The sequence below is a fragment of the Galeopterus variegatus genome, unplaced genomic scaffold (genome assembly GCF_000696425.1).
Source record: "Galeopterus variegatus unplaced genomic scaffold, G_variegatus-3.0.2 Scaffold808, whole genome shotgun sequence".
NCBI classification, from domain to species: Eukaryota; Metazoa; Chordata; class Mammalia; order Dermoptera; family Cynocephalidae; genus Galeopterus; species Galeopterus variegatus.
This window is the reverse complement of record NW_007726919.1, coordinates 363,072-385,544: the sequence shown is the minus strand read 5'-3', so window position 1 is coordinate 385,544 and position 22,473 is coordinate 363,072. Positions and strand designations below refer to the sequence as shown.

General features: G+C 37.3%; 1 protein-coding gene across 1 annotated transcript in view; it reads right to left on the bottom strand.

Moving 5' to 3' along the window:
- The window catches only part of FBXW7 (F-box and WD repeat domain containing 7, E3 ubiquitin protein ligase), a 211,284-nt gene that overhangs the window by 69,538 nt on the left and 119,273 nt on the right, over positions 1–22,473 (bottom strand). Inside the window, exon 2 of the mRNA XM_008572596.1 lies at positions 20,012–20,608. Within this exon, the coding sequence (XP_008570818.1) occupies positions 20,012–20,539 (528 nt within the window). The 5' untranslated portion in view covers positions 20,540–20,608. The remainder of the gene's footprint in view (positions 1–20,011; positions 20,609–22,473) is intronic.

The window sequence follows — 22,473 nt, the reverse complement described above, 5'->3', positions numbered from 1 at the left end:
CCAGAGTTTCAGATCTCTTGGGGGCTGGAGGTACCTGTAAAGTCAATCATTAAAACCTGAGCTGCACAAAAAGCTTTCCCTAGGGAATCAGCAGCAAAGCAGCAATCTAGCTCAACCACAGAGCTCAAGTACTGGTCCCCACAGGAAGTTCCCCCATTTTACAAGCAACCAAAGAACAACAAATTAATTCCAGCACAGAGTTTAAATGGTGGGAACAGCAAATAACCCAACGCAAAACTGAAAGAAAAAACAAAGTACTCTCAACCAGAGATAAAGATTCATATTAACTAGTAAAGGTCTCATTTCACCAAAGAACACCTATAACGCGTAGAAGAACTAGAAGACCCCTAAGATACTAAACCAGAAAGTGGGGAGGGCCAGGGGCCTCAGCCATGCCTCCCCAGCACATGCAGCCAGCCCAGCAGCAACCACTAAGCCGCAGCAAGAAGGGCCCTGGGTTCCCAAGCTGGGACAGTGGGGGGTGAGGTGTTGGGAAAACAGAATAATTTGATCAGGTCCCCTCACCTTAGGGATGGTTGGTGGGGGGGGGGGGGGGGGTAGGGCACATGCATGGCACCGCCACCTTGGACGGTGTCGACTGCCTCAGGCGTCCGCCTGTGCAGCCATGCTCTCCCATCCTATGGTTTCCAAGGACCTGTTTGCCAGCTACCTAGCTCATAGACCTGTGTGTGAGGGGTCTGGTGACCCAGCCTGGCATGTGAGGGGTCTGGGGACCCAGCCTAGCATGTGAAGGGTTTGTGACCCAGTCTGTGAACGAGCTTGAGGGGTCTGTGAGCTCCAGACCCAGCAATAGCTCAACAATTGGTCCAGTCAGCAGGATTACCGGCAGGTAAAAGAGGACGACATGAGGGCTCTCCCACACCCCCCTGACATCTGTACCTAGCCCAGCAATGACCAAGCCACTGCTGGAAGCCTCCCAGTCTACCCTATGTGCATGAGAGGGACGCCACAGGCCTCAATCCTGCCCCTCTTCCTCCCTCCTTCTTCCATCCCATTTCCTTCCCCTTTCCCCTCTCCTCTCCCTCCCAACTGCTCTGCAACAACATCCTAGAATGTAAAAAATAATAATAAAATTTCATTTTCTTTAACAAACTCATACTAACTTGTTATAACATGTCTGGTTTGATGCACTAAGAAGGATAAGACATCAGGGGCTGGCCAATTAGCTTGGTTGGTTAGAGTGTGGTCCTGATAAGACCAAGATACAGGGTTCAATCCCTGTACTGGCCAGCCACCAAATAAAAAAAAAAAAAAAAAAAAAAAGATAAGACAGCAATTTGAAAAGAGCTCTACCAGAGCAACATGAATTTTGCTAAAAATTGAAGCAAAGACTAACATCAAATTTATGGTGAAGTCTGGGTGGAAGAATGGTGAAATCACTAATGCTTTATGAAAAGTTGATGAGGACAATGCCCCAAATTAGAAGTTTACAAATGAATAACTCGTTTTGAGAAGGGATGAGACGATGTCATGATGTTGGAGATGAAGGCTGCAGCAGCAGACCACACATGTCAATTTGTGAGGAAAAAATTAATCTTGTTCATGCCCAAACTGAAGAGGACCAATGATTAACAGCAGCAACAATAGCCAATCTGAGGATATTGAGGCTGACTGTATTATCTCTTCCTCTGAGAAGACTCAGCACATCATCCTAATTTTTTCACAAGGACGCAGATACACCAAATTATAGGCCAATGTTTTGCAAACATACCATTATATGGGGAATGGGGTAAGAGGGTTTTCTGCTTGAAAATCATTCCAGTGTAGTCAAGGAATCACTGCTGGAAACTAGTTACAATACAGGTGAATGGTTTTCTGGAAACATCTCTAGTCGTCATACTAACCTGGTTTTTCCAAACCTTCTGATTTCTGGACAAATCAAAGTGATCTCTTACCTTTATAAAATACCACATACCCTTGATTCTGCACTTGTCCATTTTGCATCAACCTTTTAAAAATGTAATGTGCCTTACAATGAACGTATGCACTTAGCATAGTAATGTGTTCCCAACATCTTCCTTCCCCAACCCCTATAAAAGCTAGTATTAAATTATGGTAAATCTTAGAAAAATAATGGCAAAAGACCAAAAGAGTACATTGAACTTTCAGAAGGGGAAAACAAATCTAAGGATACTAGAGATGGGAGGGTGGGGGGATAAGTTGGATAAAGGGCATAAATAAAAACCATGATTTGTAATAATAATATGCCTATAATAAATAATAAAAATAAACTAAATTTTAACTAGTAAGCTAGTTTTTTCTCCAGAGATATGTTACAAAGGCATTTTGATGTTTTCAGTCCATCTAATAATATCTTCAATAGCATCTAATAATATCTCTCCCTCCCAAAGAAGGACGAGTCCAGGTGTTTCTCATCATATCTATCACGTTAATCTGCCAAAATACAGCAACAAATGTGGTTTTCAGAAAACGGTAGTGATATCAAACACTAGCAAACATGTAACTAAGGCATATGAAATATAACCTTATCAGAGAATACTGTTTATCACAGCAATGACTTTAAATTGAAAAGAAATTCATCAAAACTAAAGTGAACTAATTTCTCAGCAAAGGATTAAAGTTTTGTCACTTCATTACAGTAACTAATTTGAGAAAATAAGATATTAAAACTGACAAATCAAAGGTGGAGAAACTCAAAAGATAAGGTTCTTGTAAATCTCTAAATGTATCATTGCTCCTTCTTTTGCTTTCACATGATCCTCTTTCATGTTCTCTAGGTTAAACAATGTGTTCCCCTTGAGTTCATCACACAAATCTTCCTTCATGAAAAGGGAGTGTAAATAGTAGCGATGAGAAATGTCCTTATTTTACCCTCCCATAAACATAATACAAAAATTAATAATGTATGTTTGAAGTGGTGAATATACTAAGTGCCTTGATATGATCATTGCACGTAGTATGAATGTACCCAAATGTCATATTGTAGTCCATAAACATATAAAATTATCATGGGTCAATCAAGAAAAATAAATTTTAAAAAAATTATTTTTCTGTTGTTTTAAGCAAAAAAAAAAAAAAAAAAGAAAAAGAAATTAATAATGAGAATTGCTCTCCAAAGTATATCTAAAGAAGAAATAAAAATTTCTTTCTTAGAAATAAAAATTTAACCAAGGCTCTACTTAGATCTTGAACTTTCTCTCTTGAAGCTATCAAAGATCAGTAACAGTCCATAACAGGTCATATGTAGCTCGAAGTCAGTTTTTTGGAGCCTGAACAATGTTTTTCTTTTTTTTTTTTTTACTGAATATTAACACCTTTTAGAGAAGGCATATCTTATCCAGTTCATATAAGTCCAAAAAGTCTTACTGACTGTTCATGACCATCTTAGAATATTCACACTACCTACTCAGGCCTGGTAGATTATATTTCTCATATACTTACCCCAAGCAACCAAAAGAAACTGAAGAAGATTAAACCAGCTATTAAAATATTCTTTACTCCAGGATGATGGAGTGGTTCCACTCCACCATATTACCTTCTATGCTAACACAAGAAATTGGGAAAAGAAAGGTAGCCTCTTTGGAGAAATCATTCTTTTCTCACAATTGCTAAGGAAGCCCAGAGCAACTAACAATGGGAAGCCTATTGTTTTTATGCATTTATGTACACATACTTGAGAAATTTTCAAATAGCATACTCATATTCCCAAAGCACAGCAAAGTCACACATATGTGTACATTTATTCCAAGATTCACTCTTTCACCACTTTTTGTTGTCATTAAATAGCAAAATGAAGATATGCTAGTTACTTGTTAAAAAAACAAAAGCAAAAACAAAAACCCTAGGTATTCCACATATTATATGACAATGCACATTACTACTTCCAAACATTTATTTCAAATTATAAGCAAGACAGGGTATACTAGAACACAAAGTAAAAGAGACACAAGCACACACTAAATATATTTAAATATATGAAAAGCAGCTCTATCAACAGCAATAAGGTACTATATGGCCCTCTAGTGTTCAATGAAAAAACATAAATTTTCAAGTAATTAAGTGCTTATATACAATGTTTCATAGTAAAAAATAACACTTGAACTTACTAAAGATGCTAACCATACTAATATATGACCTCTAAAAAAAACTAAGTATTTTATATCTTCTGTGGTTTTACATCTTTGTGTTCTCTTTTTAATTATTATCCATATTTAGAGTATCCAATGAAAGAACTCTGAAATGTTTCTGAAGTTTTTCCCATACAAAAATCCCAATACGAAATGGAAAAAAAAATTATCTCTCAATTAAGGTCTAAACAGTACCGAATTTAAGGCAAGTTTCAAAGAAGAAACAGAAGTAAAAGTGTCATGTCTACGAATTAAGTATTCAAACACACCTAATCTAAATTCCCTAATCACATTTTCTTTTCTCTGAATTCTACTTCTATAATTCACCCAACTTGGATTTTCTATTTATCATATTAATTTATAGGTAATAGAGATTAACTACAGCAACCAAAGAGGTTAAATACATGAAAATATGTCCCTCAGGAGAGAGGTCAAAGATAGAATTGAGATTTTAGGGCAAGAGTCAAAGTAAAAAGTAGACCCATAAGTCAAAAAGAATCTTATTAATAAGACTCATAAAACTGTAATCATTGGCAAAATGGTTTAAAAACTGGTATTACCATTTAAATTAAAGTTGGTGAAACATCAATTTCAAAAGGGACCTAAATTTGCTTTAGGTTTCAAAATTATATTTATACATATACATGTTTATTGTTTGTATATAGGGGTTTTGAGAGGAGAGGGGAAACATACATGAGCAAGATATAAACCTCAGCTTTGTCATTCATTTGCTGTAACCTTAAGCAATTAACACTTCCAAGTTTAAATTTTAGAAACTACAGGAAGACTTTGTAAAGATCCTGTACTTGGCACCATTATCAGTTCTTCAAATGTCAAGGAAAGGCAAGTTGCCTATGGCATGGAAATTATGCAAACAACCCTCCAAAGTACAACTTAGCCATCACTAAACCATTAAGAAACAAGATATAAAAAAATTTTTAAACAAATTTGCCCAATATAAATTCATATAGATATGTAGAATATATTCAAATATATTGTGGGACTGGCCGGTTAGTCCACTCAGTAGAGCATGCTGCCGATAACACTAAGTGACCTTAGGGTTCGGATCCCCTTACCAGCTAGCCGCCAAAAAAAAACCCATATATATACATATACATATACATATACATATACATATACATATACATATACATATACATATACATACACACACACACACACACACACACACACACACACACACACACACACACACACGCACACAATCACCTAGAGAGGCTCTATACTTTTTTCTAAAAATTCTGCTGCTATTCAAAAAAGTTGTGATTCCTTACTTAAAACTGCCTTCAGGATTTTTATTTCTTTACAGCCTCCCAGCACCATCTAATTCTACCTCTTAAGGTCTCAGCCTACCTTTTATTTCCTTACTGAAGATATCACTAATTTATTTGGATGTGGATACATAGGTATTGAGAAGTACAAAACTGGGAATGTCAATGGAAATGCTAGAAGACAGAATCTGGGTACAAAGTAATCTTAGTAAGGAGGAACTTATTAAACAAGGAACCAAAATGGAAACTGATGAAAATGGAGGCACAATGGCAAAGAAAAATGGAAAATCTAATAGGGACAACTTCAGAAGTCTTGCGCATAGGTACAAAAACCTGTAAACATTCACACTAACAGAAATAGGATTAAATCATACCATGTCTGTAAAAATATATAATAAGGATTTTGTTTTCCGAAAGTTCAATTCAATTTTTAAGCATTTTCTGTATGCACAGTAAAAGGTCCTGTAAGACACAGCAGAATCTCAGAAAAGGAGAAGAGTCTAAATATACATAAATAAATAAAGTAAGGAAAACTACATCTAACTGCTACAATGTAAGTTAAAAACCAAAAGCTAATGGAGATTCAGAATTTTGCTAAAAATTCTGTGAAATATTCTTAAAGCAAGTGAGATTTGAAATGGATCTTAAAAGAAGGGTAGAAATTTTCAAGAAGCCATTGGGTGAGGAAGACATTTAAAAGGCAGAAAAAGCTTAAATGAAAGTATCAAAGGCAGCCTGAATTCTTCCATATTCAGTAATGTCAAATAAACCCCTGTTGCTGAGGGAGAGGATAGGGTAGAAATAACCTGAAGAATATAAGACGGTTTTAAAATTTTGTACATATTGGGCCGGCCCGGTGGCGCACTGGATAGTGCGCCGCTTGGGAGCGCGGTGGCGCTCCCACCGAGGGTTCGGATCCCACATACAGACCGGTTCTCACTCACTGGCTGAGCGAGGTGCGGGCACAGCACCAAGGGTTGCAATCCCGTTGCCGGTCCCGGTCCGGTGCGGGCGCGACACTGAGGGTTGCGATCCGTTGCCGGACACAAAAAAAGACAAAAAGAAAAAAAAAAAACTAATAGAGTGGAACTTCCTATCTATAAAATACCTACAGCTAACATAATGAGAAACTCAAAGCTGTCCTACTAAGATCAGGAACAAGGCAAGTCTAAGCACTGCTTTTCAAGATCACGCTAGAAGTCCTAGCTAATGTAGTAAGACAAGAAAAGGAAGTAAAAAAATATACAGATTGAGAAGGAGAAAATGCTGCCTTTGCTCACATATGACACGATCCTCTACATAGAAAATTTGTAAGAATCAACAAAAATTAATAATCAATTATAGTAAGGCTGCAGGATACAAGGTTAATATACAAAAGTCAATTATTTTCCTCTATACTAGCAATGAACAAGTGGAATTTGAAAGGAGAAACACAATACCATTCACATTAGCACCCCCAAAAATGAAATATTTAGGTATGACTCTAACAAAATACGTAAGCTGTATGAGGAGAACTACAAAACTCTAATGAAAAATTTCAAAAACAAAACAAAACACCAGGGCCGGCCCAGTGGCGCACTCAGTAGAGTGCGGCGCTCGGGAGTGCAGCGGTGCTCCCGCCAAGGGTTCGGATCCCATATAGAGACCGGTCCGCTCACTGGTTGAGCGTGATGTGGGCGCGACACCAAGGGTTGCGATCCCGTTGCTGGTCGCGGTACGGGCGCCACACCAAGGGTTGCGATCCCTTTGCCGGTCAAGAAAAAAGACAAAAAGGGAAAAAAAAAAAACCACCAAAAAACTAAATAATTGGAGATATATTCCATGTTCTTGTATAGGAAGACTCAATTTTGTCAATGTCAGTTTTTACCAATTTGGTCTATAGATTCAACGCAATCCCAATCAAAAATCCCAGCAAGTTATTTTGTGCATATCAACAAATTGATTCTAAAACTTACATGAAGAGGCAAAAGACCCTGAATTGCCAACACAACGTTCAAGAAGAATTAAGTTGGAAGATTGACACTGTCCAACTTCAAGACTTATTGTAAAGCTACAGTAATCAAGATGGTAGGGTATTGGTGAAAGAATAGACAAATAGATCAATGGAACAGACAGAGTGATCAGAAATAGGCCAACATAAATGTAGTCAACTGATCTTTGACAAAGGAGCAAAGGCAATACAATGCAGAAAAGATAGTCTTCCACAAATATAGTCTTCCAGTGCTGGAACAACTGGACATCTACGTGCAGAAAAATGAACCTAGACACAGACCTTTTATCCTTTGCAAAAATTAACTCAAAATGTATCACAGACCTAAATGTATAATGCAAAACCATAAAACTCCTAGAAGATAACATAGGAGAAAACCTATATGATCTTGGAAATAGCACTGACATCTTAGATACAACACAGAAGGCATGATCCATGAAAGAAAGAAATGATAAGCTGGATTTCATTAAAATTAAAAACTTCTGCTCTCTGAAAGACACTGTCAAAAGAATGAAAAGACAAACCACAAACTTGGAGTAAATATTTTTAACAGATAAATGACTAGAATCCAAAATATACAACGAACTCTTAAAACTCAAAAATAAAATGAACAAGCCAATTAAGCAATGGGCAAAAGACCTAAACAGACACTTCACCAAAGAAGATATATGCATGGCAAGTAAACATATGAAAAGATGTTCAACATTATATGTCATTACAGAACTGCAAGTTAAAACAACAATGAGATACCACACACCTATTAGAATGGTGAAAATCCAGAACACTGACAACACCAAACACTAGCAAGGATGTAGAGCAACAGGAACTCTTATTCATTGCTGGTAGGAATGCAAAATGATACTGCCACTTTGGAAGACAGTTTGGCAATTTCTCACAAAAATAAACACATAATGTGATCCAGCAAATGCATTCCTTGGCATTTACCCAAAGAGGTTGATAACTTATGTCTACACAATAACCCGCAAACAGATGTTCACAGCAGCTTTATATGTAATTGCCAATACTTGGAACCAACCAAAATGTCACTTCAGTAGGTGAGTGGATAAATACACCATTGTACATTTAGACAATAGAATATTATTCAGCACTAAAACAGAACTAGCTACCAAGCTATGAAAAGACATTGAGGAAACTTAAATGCATATGAAAAAAATCGATCCGAAAAGCCTATATACTGTATGATTCCAATACATGAATGACATCGAGAAAAGACAAAACTATGGAGACAGTAAAAAGATCAGGGGTTGGAGGGAGAAAGGTATAAAGAGGCAGAACAAAGAGGATTTTCAGGGCAGTGAAAACTATTCTGTTCAGTGTAACAAAGAGTACATGTCATTACATTGTCCAAACCCACTGAACGCAAAACACCAAGAGAGAACCTAATGTAAAGTATGGATTCTGGGTGATAATGATGTCTCAATGTAGGCTTGCTGATTGCAACAAATGTACCACTCTGGTAAGGGATGATAGCAGGGAGGTTGTTCATGTGTGGGGACAGGGGGCATATGGGAATCCTCTGTATTTTCCACCCAATTTTGCTGTGAACCTGAAACTGCTCTAAGAAATCGTTTATTAATTAAAAAAAGGGGGGGGGGCTAATGCAGTAAGATCTTCAAAAAAACATTTTCACAGGCCTTTAGTATCAATAATTCAAGGCAAGGGTTTCCTTGTAAAGATGAAGGGTATTTCTTCCTACAAGATTGTAGGGATGGAAGAAAAACAAAATATACAAATGAAATACTAAACAAAAGAAAGTAAAGTGGAAAAAATTCATGTTGGTGGGCCATACTCTCAGTAAAGTGGAGAAGAGGAAAAATTATTTTAGAGGGGCCGGCCCGGTGGCGCACTGCGCTAGTGCGCCGCTTGAGAAGCGCGGCGGCGCTCCCACCGAGGGTTCGGATCCCACATACAGACCGGTTCCCGCTCACTGGCTGAGCGAGGCGCGGGGGCAACACCGAGGGTTGCGATCCCGTTGCCGGTCCTGGTCCGGTACGGGGGCGACACTGAGGGTTGCAATCCGTTGCCGGACATGGAAAAAGAAAAAAAAAAAAAAAAAAAAAATTATTTTAGAGAGGCAAGCAAGTCGACTGTTTAAACATGTTACAGGTAGGTAGGTAGGTAAATGGATGGATGGATGGATGGATGAAGGTTGTTATTATCATGGTGACTGAAAGAAGCAAGAGTGCAAAATAGTATGTACACTAACCCTAGCTACACAACATATGTATCCATATGGTCAAGGACTGGCAAGTAATAAATAAGAATTTATTCACTAATTCTTTATTGACTAGTAATTAAGTTATTGGAGTGCCTGATACATGATAGATACCATTAGGCAAGAAAATAAGAAACCAAAGAGTTTGAATAAGAGGAAGGCGAATAACAATTTTAATACAATGTGATATGAGATATAATAAACATACCACAGAAGTAGAGATTTAGTTGGGGCAACTTTTGGGGGCATGAAAACAGATGTTAGGATGGCAGCTTTATGGATTATTCCACAGCCAACCCATCCCAAAATTACTGATACTGTTTCACTGAATTTTCAAATTTTAACAAAAGTACCACCTAGACCCAGAATGAGATCTGAGTTCCAATTCTAGTTCCACTATTTACCAGCTGACTGATCACTACTGAATTACTTAACCTCTCTTCACTTGTTTCTCATTTCTGACATAGGGTTAAAAATTAGAATCTACATCATAGGACCGTTAAGATTTTACATATATAAAATTTAGCACAACATCCTAACACACAGTGCTCAAGAAATGGCTTATCACTACTATTAATATCACTGTTATCAATGCTGTCTTCCATTGTACTGTTGAGCTCCAGAATAAGGACAGGTAATGGTCTGGCTCTGCCAACTCTAAGCAACACCATATTGACTACAGGAAAGGACACTTTAACAGCAACCTGTCCAGAGAAGGGCAACCAGGATGGTGATCTTGGAAACACACTGAAGGCACTCAGTCTAGAGAACAGAAGACTATGGATAAATATCATAGCAGCCTTTTCCTAAAAAAAAGGCTGTCACTGCTCTAAATGGAAGAACAAGGACCAAAGCAGAGTAACAGATGTCAACTCAAAATAAAAAACTCTAACATAAAGAACTGTCTAATAGGTCCCAATTTGTATTCTATCTTAGGAAACTTACAAGCAGGATAGAAAACCTAAACTGTCTAAATATATTAATTAATTTGATAAAAAGGAAGACTTGGCAATAGGGGAGGGGAGGGAAAGCACTGATGACTTCCTGATAAAGTACTGAGCACTTTAGAATTGTTTTAACAGACTGACTCTGAAATTGCTCACAAAAAGATTTTTATTTGTTTGTTTTTTTGGCAGCTGGCTGGTGCAGGGATCTGAACCCTTGACCTTGGAATTACAAGGCAGCACTCTAACCAACTGAGCCAGCTCAAGATTTTTAAATGAAAGATATTCATGTTTTATGGAAAGCCAAAGTGCTATCAAGGCTATGCTAAAGAACTCTTTAAAGAAACCACATATAAAATCAGTGCCTTAAAAGCAAGAAAAGATACTACCATGCTAACAATTACTCTTCTCATGTGTTAAGTTGACCTTAAAGAACTGCCAGGGTGACACCTGACCCCTAAAGATGTGAAGAATTGTTATACTAGGACTTGGAGTTCAGTGCTCTTCCCACTGTACTCAGCTGCATTTTCAGGAAGAGATCATTACATAACACCATTTCTTGTGAGGGACCTCTTTTTATCTAATGTTCCATTATGAGCATTAAACATTATGGAAATGTTCAAAAATGACTAAGCAGAATAATAATTGGTTTCTAGCAGATACAGTTGTTTTTCTAATAAATAGTAATATATTGTAGTTGTAACAAGACTGGGAAATTCTGAATGCACATAAGAAAAAGAACCCTTTATTCAACCACATTCAGACGTTAATTCTGACTTTTCTCCATGCATATACATATACATACATATACACACACATATACATATATATACACCCTAATGCACGTTTGCCTCATAATTGGGATCCTACTGTATACTTAGTTTTGAATTCTAAATTTTTAGTAAAATTATATTTGCCAACATTCCCTGTTATTAAGTATTCTTTAAAAATGTGATTTTTTTTTTCCCCTTTTTGTCTTTTTTACTGACCGGCAATGGGATCGCAACCCTTGGTGTTGCGCCTGCACTGCGCTCAGCCAGTGAGCGGGAACCAGTCTCCACATGGGATCCGAACCCTTGGCGGGAGCGCCGCCGCGCTCCCAAGTGGCGCACTGTGCGCCACCGGGCCGGCACTAAAAATGTGATTTTTTTCCCCCCCTTTTTGTCTTTTTCCGTGTCCGGCAACGGATCGCAACCCTCAGTGTTGCCCCTGCACCGGACCGGGGACCGGCAACGGGATCGCAACCCTCGGCGTTGCTCCCGCGCCTCGCTCAGCCAGTGAGCGGGAACCGGTCTGTATGTGGGATCCGAACCCTCGGGCGGGAGCGCCGCCGCGCTTCCCAAGCGGCGCACTGTAGCAGTGCGCCACCGGGCTGGCCCTAAAAATGTGATTTTTTAATGGCTGCATGAATTGCCTTCAATTGATTTCTGCATCTTAGCAAATGGTTCCTAAACCAGGATTTTAACCTCTTCAGGGCAACCTTACTCTAGTACTGCTAACTGTATTATAATATTCCTCATTGTAACTATCTGTATATTGAATAACTGAATCTTAAACTCAACTTAAATGACATACCTGTTTATAATCTCTGGACTAGCTTTGGGTAAGTCTTAAGAGATGAAATGAGAATTGTTCACATTGCAATTTGTAACTCTTCAACTCTCAACCTGAATCAGCACTGGAGACAAATTTATCAAATATCTACTATTCAAAAAAATTTTTTAAATTAAATGCAAATCAAGATGAAGCTTACAAAAAAAGTCACAAGGTAATACCAAATGCACTGCACCATGAAGAGAACCAAGAATATGTTCAGAGGAATTGAATTTTCTAAATCTAGAAGGGTGTCGAAATAAACACAGGATTTGGGCTGGGTTTTGAAGGATCTGGCTAGCTGGCAAGGGTGATGGTCATTCAAAGCAAGTGAAGAGGAACAGAGATGAAATCAGGTAGAAAGAAACTATGGTAAGATTTTAGAAGACTTCATTCCAATAACCACGTACAGTTTTGGCTTCATCAGTGGGAAATGGAGCATCAGATATTTGTATTGAAGTTACTAACCTATAAAGAGCTAAGAACTCATTTTAAAAATTTCATACAATCATTCATACTGCCAACTCATTGTCAAAGACATGGCATTATAGCCTGGTACAAACAGAAATCTAAGCAAAGAATCTCTTTAACGTTTTTAAACACTGACCCTCCAATTTTCATCTTACAAGTGCCTGGGAGTAAGAAAAAGACTAAGCAGTCAGGTCAGTTAAACTCATCACCTAAGCTTGTAGGTCTGCTGAAAAGAAAAAGTCAAGCCATTTTTCCACCAAGTGAACAGAAGACAGGGACATTAACAGATCTACAATCTAAGGAGGAAAATAAAAAGTTGGTTTGGTGAAAGAAATACTAGTTTTATAGCTTTCAGTGGACCACTCAAGTGTTGATGCCCAACAGATAGAAATGCAGAACTAAAGCTGGGTGAATGATGAGAGCTTGAAACATAATTCCGGAGTTATCTACCGAAGTAAAAATGGAACCCATCACAACGTGCTCCTTTATTCCCTTTATTCATACCATCTTCCGATACTACCAACAAAAACAACATGAAAAAGATCAGGACGTTATAATTACAGCTGACCCTTGAACAGTTCAGGTTTGAACTGTGCATGTCCATTTATATCCGGACTCTTTTGTTGTTGTTGTTAAACAAGTTGGGTTTACTACTTGATGCAATGAGGGAGAATACATACCACAGGTGACCTTTGAGGTGTCTCAGCAAAAGGGTGCTAGGAAGAAACTATTATAGGACTGGAACTTTGGTTGGGTGATTTGGGGGGTGGAATAATGAAAGAAGATTTGGCTCTAGATTGGATGTTGCCAGAAGGCAGGTGGTAATTCCATGGTTGGGTTCCTTGCATGTGGCAAAGTGAACTTGGTTGTGTCTATGTTTAGACAAAATTAGGAAATGGCTTTGTTTTATCTCATTTTATCATGGTCTCATGATAACCTTGTGTGGGGCTGGTGTCCTGTAAAATTGTTTGTATCCTACAGGAGAATAACATGGCTTGAATATGAGCATCAGACCAGGTTGTAATAACTTGTTAAGGGCTGCTTGCTTTTTTTCTCAGAAGGAACAAACTCAGGGGGTTCCCCTCCAAGACGGGACTGGTGACTGTTGTAGGAACCTGCAGAACCGGGGAACGAATTCAGACAACCAGCCGGGGCTTCAGTCCTCCCCTCCCATGACCACCATTCTGCAGAACTTGGGTCGCGTGGATCGTGGCTAACAAGCTAACCCACAGCTCTCCTGGCCCCAAGAATGAACATCTGCTCCTTTTTGGAGGAAGGGGGAAGGGAAAGGGCGGTGCCAGGGGAGGTCTGGCCTGCCCCTGTTCCCCAGCTCCCCTTCCCCCTTCTCAGAGGGGCCATGTTTGCGGGGGTAGCAGCTACAGTTTCCGAGGACCCCCCTGGTCAGCCCAACCCGACCCTCATATTCTCCAGCAGGACCATCACCATGAGCAACTGCTCTTGCTGTAGCTCTCGCCAAGGCTTAGTGGTATCGAGCTAGAGGTGGTGGATTCATGAAAGAGGGGAGACGGGGACCATTGATGGCCATCAGGTCTGACTCTGAGGAGCACCAAAAGCTCTGCTTCTCTGACATTCCCAGGCAGCCATTGCTGCACAGTCAAAAAGTTGCTTGTCCATAGGCGTACTTTTCTCAATAAATATACTGGAAAATTTTTTGGAGATTTGCAGCAATTTGAAAAAACATTTTCTTTTCTCTAGCTTACTTTATTGTATAAATACATTATATAATGCATAAAAATAATTATATAATGCATAAAACACACAAAATATGTGTTAATCGACTGTTTATGTTATCAGTAAGGCTTCCAGTCAACAGTAGACTATTAGTAGTTAAGTTTTGGAGGAGTCAAAATTTATACGGGGATTTTCAACTGCCAGAGGTTCCGCATTCCTAACCCCAATGTTGTTCAAGGGTCGACTGTATACACATATGAAACAATCTGCCTCAGCAACATTTTGAGGATAACTATTTATGATATCTGTGTATACTTCAGAGAAGTTTATCATCTGTATAAAGTACAAACGAATGGAACACTACAAACAAGTTTTAAATTTCCCCATTCTATTCTTTAGACTATAACAAAAACCGATAATGAAAATAATCTTTTTGGGGCTGGCCAGTTAGTTCAGTTGGTTAGAGTGCAGCCTTGTAACACCAAGGCTAAGGGTTCAAATACCCATACTGTCTAGCTGCCAAAAAAATTAATTTAATTAAATAAAAATAATCTTTTTGGATCCTCATACTGGCCAGCAGCTAAAATAATCATCATCATCATCATCATCATCATCATCATCATCTTTAATGATTTGCAATGAATCAGATACAGATTTAAACATGACCAACATTTAGACCTAGCAGGGTTTAAAATATGTTAACAAATGTTTTTAAAACTGCACTAACAGGAATTAGAAAGTAACCATAAGCTAAAATTCACTTTGGCATCCAAATGTAAGATTTACAAAGCTTTTAAATATACAAAAGTTTTGGTTAAAGATTAGAAGAAGAAAGTTTAGAGAAACAAATTTTAATGAAAGGATATGGTACATATCAGTCAACTGAGAAGATCATGAGTAGCATCCACTTGGAAATTTATGTAGTACTTTTATTTTTACTGAAGATGGCCCCAGCTTATTATAATACTCCCAATACTCCTGTGTATCCTTTATAAAGTATTTATTTATTTCTCTATTTATATCCTTTTCCTCTAGAGGGTGAGATGATGACTGAGTGTTAAAGGTCATTAAAAATACATAGTTTGATATTTGCTGTGGGGAATGAAGTGTATTTTGTGAGATCAGGGGTGAGGAACAGGAGACAGGCAAAATGAGGCCACAGGCCTATATTTGTAAACTACCCCAGAGCCCCCGGCACTATGCTACTTGTTTTACATATACTGTTTCACTTAATCCTTACACAAACCCTGACAAGTAAACATTATAGTCTTATTTTACAGATAAGGAAACAGGTTCAATGAGATTACATATTTATGGTCTATAATAAATGGCATGATCAAAATTCAAGCTCAGATCTGAAAAGCTCTTATCACTACCACGTTAGGTGATAACCCATATCACCCATTGTACCACATCTCCCCACTTCCACCATGCTCTCCACATATTTAAAATTGGGTTAAATTAAGCTGAGTCAATGTTTCCCGTTTTTTCTCCTTCACAAAAATAGGAGGAGACACGGCTGTTCATTAGGCCATGTTTACTAGTGGATGTTTTTCAAGATGACTACCTTAAATAGCACTTTTTGCTCTCTGGACATGTCTATACCTAACAGAATTGGAATTTAAGTTCTCTGTCTTGTAGGGACTTAGATTAGGCAGGGGACTTTCTGAGACCATCATTCTTTAGAATTCTACAACAAAGTACAACTTAGAGCCCTATTAGATTTCAGATGTTAGCCACATTGTCCTTACAAAGTTTCCCAGCAGCTCTGGTTCTAGGGGTGGGTGGAGGATACTGGACCAGAAACAAAACTGTTATGTGGATCCCGAGTGGCTAGTGAGCCTTGTGCCTGATTCCTCTATTGTTTAGAACCTAGAAGATAAGAGATGGTCTTAGGGCCCTAGATTCCAATACACTAGACACACTACTTCATATACAAGAGTACTTCAAAGAGTTCATGGAAAAGTGGAATTGACAGATAATGGAAATCATTCCATGAACTTTTTGAAGACCCCTCGTGTGTGTGTGTGTGTGTGTGTGTGTGTGTGTGTGTGTGTGTGTGTGTGTGTTTTAATAAACATTTATTTCTTCCTTGAGGCAAATGGATAAAAACTGTTCAAAATGTTTAGTTATATGAGGAATCTAACCATCAGAATGGACAGAAAAAATAGAATAATTTGAGATAAGAAATGAAGTTAGGTGAAAACAGATGGAAGGCACTAAGATGGATATGGGAGCATCAGAAATCAGTGTTCAAACATACTTCATGAAAAGATCAGAAAAAATACAAGACCTAGCCTAAGACTAATCTCATTTGATTTTCATCCTAGTAGAAAATGAGTTGATACTCTGCATAAAACATGTCAAAGATTCTTTAATATAAGCTGGATATCTCTTCAGAAAACAAGATTTTTAAAAAATATAAGGCTGTTATATTTTTATATAGCAGAGGAGGTTAAAACCGAAGAGATCACCAAACCAGCCAGCTGAAAAAAAAAAAAAAAAAAAAAAAAAAAAAACCGCAAGTAACTGAAGAGACAAACATTCATATTCGAAGAAGCAAGTTGACTACAGAATTTGCAGGCAGACTAGTCAAATCTAGAGAAATAGCCAGCACACAGCCCCTGGTTAAGAAGCATGTTTGATGGACTCTAGAGAGAGTGATCTCTGTTACAAATTTCTTTTTTACATTGTCATTTCTTCCTGTTACAACTTTAGCCTTGAGCCCTGATATCTTCAATAATGTTTTGTTAAATACGGCAAAGATGAGTAGTTAACTGAACTCTCTGTACTTTCTAAACAGTAGCTCTGATGATTTCAAATGAGAAATAGTATTAGAAAGCCATCACACTCCAGAGTCTAGAACCTTTCACTAGCAGTTCTGTTGAAACTCTTTAGTAAAAAATTTAATTTAATTAATGTTGCCAAATTCTACCATAGGGGGCAGCATAGCACAGGGAAAGAAAAGTGCCCTTTTTAAAAAGTTAGGCAGATTAGGATTAAAATCTCTCCTCATTTATAGTGTGATTTGAGTAAGTCTCGACTACTACCACTCTTGACTTTAACATTAGGCAAGTCTGGAATTTCTAACATGTATTATTGTTTGCTATAGGCTCCCATCAGAACACAATTTTAGTGACTAGGTGAGAAAACTGTCCTCAGAGTATTGACAATTTTCAATATGCTTTCAGGGAATAAACCAATGCAAGGAAGAACCAAAAGTTTTTTTCTCATTAATAACATACTTGCTTATGCAGCATATTCAAGAAGAGTATGTAAATAAGTCTAGTTGTCCATGGGGTTTGTTTAGGAGACTACCAAAAGCAAAATTTGAAAGATATGCCAGGCAAAATTATAGAAGACTAATCTTACATTAACATTTAAAAATGGAATCTTAAAAATTGATTCTTATGCCTCTCTACTCTTTTCAATAGTCGAAGTTTAAGAAGACTTAAATGCAACTGTGACCTAGGATAATGTTTGTAGAAGTGTCTTATGTTTATAACAATCAAGAATTTAAAACTCTTTCAAAATAAAGCACTTGCACTAGTAAGAGTTTCTCCCTATTTATCATATAAAAAGATTTACATAAGTGGGTGACTGACATTTTAAGCAATGCAATAATAGGTGACTTTTTAAAATATTGTTGAAAAATAAAGTACTCTGGGAATGATCCTGCAGCAAAGTTTCAGAAATGGACAAAAAAGAAAAACATTTAGGCCCATTCCAGACGAAATCCTACTTTGTAGAAGAGCATCACTGCCTTTGCGATCAGCTTTATATTCTTCATGCCATACTTATGAAGGCAAATGACTTCATGATAAACAATATATCAAAAGTATACACACACATATATACACACATACATACAGACACATATATACATAAATGCATACACACATCTATCCCTGCTATTGTTAGTACCCAGTCCACACTTGTTGTCTTATACATACAGCACAATAATTGTGATTCATGACTCAGAATCATGAGGAAAAACTAACTTAAATTCAGTATGCTTTGTTTTTAAAAAGGAAATTATATATAACTATATAAGACAGACCTAAAAGTTCTGTTTACAATTTCATCTTTAAGGTAAAGGAAAGATAAAGCACCTGTCAAATCTAAGTAACAGAAGTTTCCCTGTAGAATATTATGACTTCTCCTTTTGGAAAAACATGTTTTGTCTAGCTAGCTTTTTTGTTTTTTAATTTAAAATGTAGCAGAAACCAGTGACAGCTTTGCATTGTTCAGCAAGGTTTAGTTTTGACTGAACTTCTTTCTTAAGTGAGATAATGCAAATTGACCTTAAGTACTAAACCCCCATTCCTCTAACTGAACCCTCAGAAAAAAATGAAGAGATATAAACTCCCTCTTTCGATATAATAACCTTGAGGGAGTGAGATCAAGACTTGATGAAAGAAGCTGGGGGAATGACACTATAATAGGTCTGAGCCTTACCGACAAAACAGGGCTGTAGTTGTTAGTAGTACAGCCATCTGGCTAAGATTCAAAACTACTGCTTCAACATCTTGAGAGAGGGATGGTAAAATGGATGAAAATCATTACCTGATGACATTTCCTTCTCAGATCATACCAGCAAAATAAAATCTAACTTGTGGATTGGCTAGGGAAATTAGGGATAAACATGTTTTAGAAAGAGTTTATGTTTGGGGCCGGCCCGGTGGCGCACTGCTACAGTGCGCCGCTTGGGAAGTGCAGCGGCGCTTCGGATCCCACATACAGACCGGCCGCTCACTGTCTGAGCGAGGTGCAGGGAGCAACACCGAGGGTTGCGATCCCATTGCCGGTCCCGGGCCAGTACGGGCACGACACTGAGGGTTACGATCCGTTGCCGGTCACGAAAAAAGACAAAAAGGAAAAAAAAAAAAAGAAAGAGTTTATGTTTTACAAGCTGAAGCAAAAATGATTTAACAATTCAAGTATTAATCCAAGTGTGTAACGATACATCATTACAGGTCAAGTTAAAGGAGATGATGTTAAATCTGTTTGTATATTGCTTATAGGCTACATCAATGATTCACTGTAAAACTTAAAAATAAGCAAATAGGAGTAAGAGGATAAAATACTGTAGCCATTATTTATTTTAACGTCTGTAAAACAAGTGAGCTATTAGTAAAGTTAAAATGTTCCTTTCTATGAGACTAATTCACGAGTCTATTCTACGTGGATATTCATGATTTCTATCTAATTTCCTAATGTTAAATTAAAAAACAGAACTAATTTGAGGCAACTTCCAGTAACTTATGCCTTGGAGTAGTAACACTTGGGAATACACAGCCCATGCCACTGGCTGCATTTTATAAATAAAAAGATTATTTATTACTTGATTTACACAAATCATGTCTCACTTCAACCCTCTACACCTCACACAACCTACTGACCCCTGTCTGGGAGCAAAGTTTAGGAGACAATTTGATGTTAATGATTTTTCACAGTAACACGGTCAATTAACCTTCCTTCCATTTTTTATAAGATTGGGCCATTATCAGTATTTCTATTTGTAATACCAACTGATACCTTCTGTAAAACAAAAATTAGTTCACTTTAGTACTACACATCTGAAGATTAGTTTGCAATAATACAAAGACTGTGAGAAAAGTTTCATTACACTTAAAATAGATATGTAAAGTTTTTCAGGTTAACAGTAGATTGAATATACTCACTTTTGTTGTCTTTGTATAGAACGGAGAGGAGAGTTGGTGAATGGGCAGGTCTGCAATACTACTGGAGTTTGTGACACTGTTACTATGTGTATGTTCATCTTCTCTGCTACTGTCATCAGACTGATCAAAATCATCACTCTCTTGGTCCATTTCCTCTTCTTCTTCATCCTCCTCATCTTGTTCACCGGTATGTTCTTCATCTTCCTCTTGTTCTTCTTGGTTTCCTGAGGAGTCCTCATCTACAGAAATAAATCGATTATTGTTTTCTTCCAATTGTCCTTGCTGGGAATCATTTTGATCTCCAGGTCTAGGTTCTGCTCCAACAACTTCACCATTCCTTGCAGTGTGCTCCTCCTCTTGTTGTCTTAGTTGCTGCTGCTGTTGCTGCTGCTGCTGCTGCTGCTGCTGTTCCTCCTCTACCACACGATTCATCTGTTCCTCATCTACCTGGCTTGAGGAAGGGTTACCTCTCAGAGAGCCTCCAGTTCGTCGTCTTTTGCTGCCCACAGAGAGCAGTTCCTGATTCATTTCCAAAAGCCAGCTTGCTACTTCTTGGACCTTGGCTAGACTATCAGAAGATGCAAAGGTTTTCACATTCTGCAGGGAAAAATGGGGGAAAAAACAAGGTTTGTATGATCTACATTATCTTCCGTTTTCATGTTATACGAGGAGTCTTCGAAAAGTTCATGGAAGGATTCATATTATCTTTTAATTCAATTTTTTCACGAACTTTTTGAAGTATCCTCGTATGTCTACATTCTAAATATCATTAAAGATTGTAAAATGTTCCAACAAAGCAGACTTAAAAAGAGCCTATATGGTCAATCACTATTTTTGCTGCACTTATATAAATAATTAGTCCAAGTTTAAGAAAACTAGACCTATTTTGCAAACAAACAAAAAGATTGTAAAAAGTATTTTATGCCATCAAGGCATTAAGATGTTCTTTACTAATCAATATAGAAAGTTTAAATTGTAAAACTTATGAGACTTTATAAAGATATACAGAAAAATCATACAGTAAACAGCTTGATTTTAATCTTTTTAAAATAATTCTTAGTATGAAGCTTTATAGTTTAATTTAGTTGCTTTCACCAATAAAACATAACTTAATCAATAAAACGATTTTAAATTTTAGATCGGTATTTCATGAACTATGTCCTGTATAAAATTTCCACAAATGTTAAGAAGTATATATCACAAAAAAACTATTTAGTGCTCAGTTAAGTTGAGGAAATGCCGAGGTAAAATAAATCAAACTAAAAAGGCTTTTTACCCTGAGAATTTCCCAAAGTTCTTTGATCACAGAACCTTCCCTTCAGACACAGTTTTCTGACAGGTAACAAGTATATCATTATCATTTTCGTTTTTCACAATGAATATAAATTGACTGGACAGCAAATAAACAAAAAATTTATTTTTTAAAAAGGAAAAGAGTTCATAAGTTCATATCCTCTGACCCAGTAACTACACTTCTGGCAATCTATCCTAATGCAATAATCTAAAAACAGGAAAAAAATTTACACAGAGGATGCTCACTGCAGCTTTATCCACAAAAGCAAAAAATAAAGGTAAAAATAAATGTAAATAAAAATCAAAACCCAAATGTTCAAGATAAAAAAATCCATGACATAGATATATTAGAATACAATCCCTAAACATGATGTTCATGAAAAATTTGTTAAAATGTGGATGTTCATATTATGTTATATTATATTGGGGGGGAAATTCAGGAAATTATATGACCACAGTATGATTTTTAAACTGCATAAAGACCAGAAGACAATATTCCAAAATAAATTGCATTTTAGTCAGTGGTATTATAGATGCTTTAAATTTATTTCTTTTTACTATATTTCTCAAGTTTTATCTGATAAAAATTTTAAATTTTTAAATAAGCTCTAAAATTTTATCTGATATAGCATCTCTTCATAACGTTCATTCTTAAATTTCATCCTTTGCTGGTATCTATAGGGACATGTTTAAGGTTACATAAAATAATGCCACACATTATATACATAAAAAAAATTAAGGGCCGAACCCATGGCTCACTCTGGAGAGTGCAGCACTGGGATCGCAGTGGCTGAGGGTTCGGATCCTATATAGGGGTGGCCGGTGTGCTCACTGGCTGAGCGCGGTGCAGGCGACACCAAGCCAAGGGTTACGATCCCCTTACCGGTCACCAAAAAAAAAAAAAAAAGAAAGAAAAAGAAATAACTTCGTATAGCATACATTATACGAAGTTATACGAAAATAGACATGTGATGGTTGCACAACATTGTGAATGTCCTAAATGCCACAGAATTGTCCACTTTAAAATGGCTAAAATGGTAAACGTTATGTGTATTTTACCACAATAAAAAAATTGAGTAAGCTGGCTGATTAGCTCAGTCGGTTAGTGTGTGGTGTTGATAACATCAGTGTCCAGGGTTTGATCCCTATACTGGCCAGCATAAAAAAAA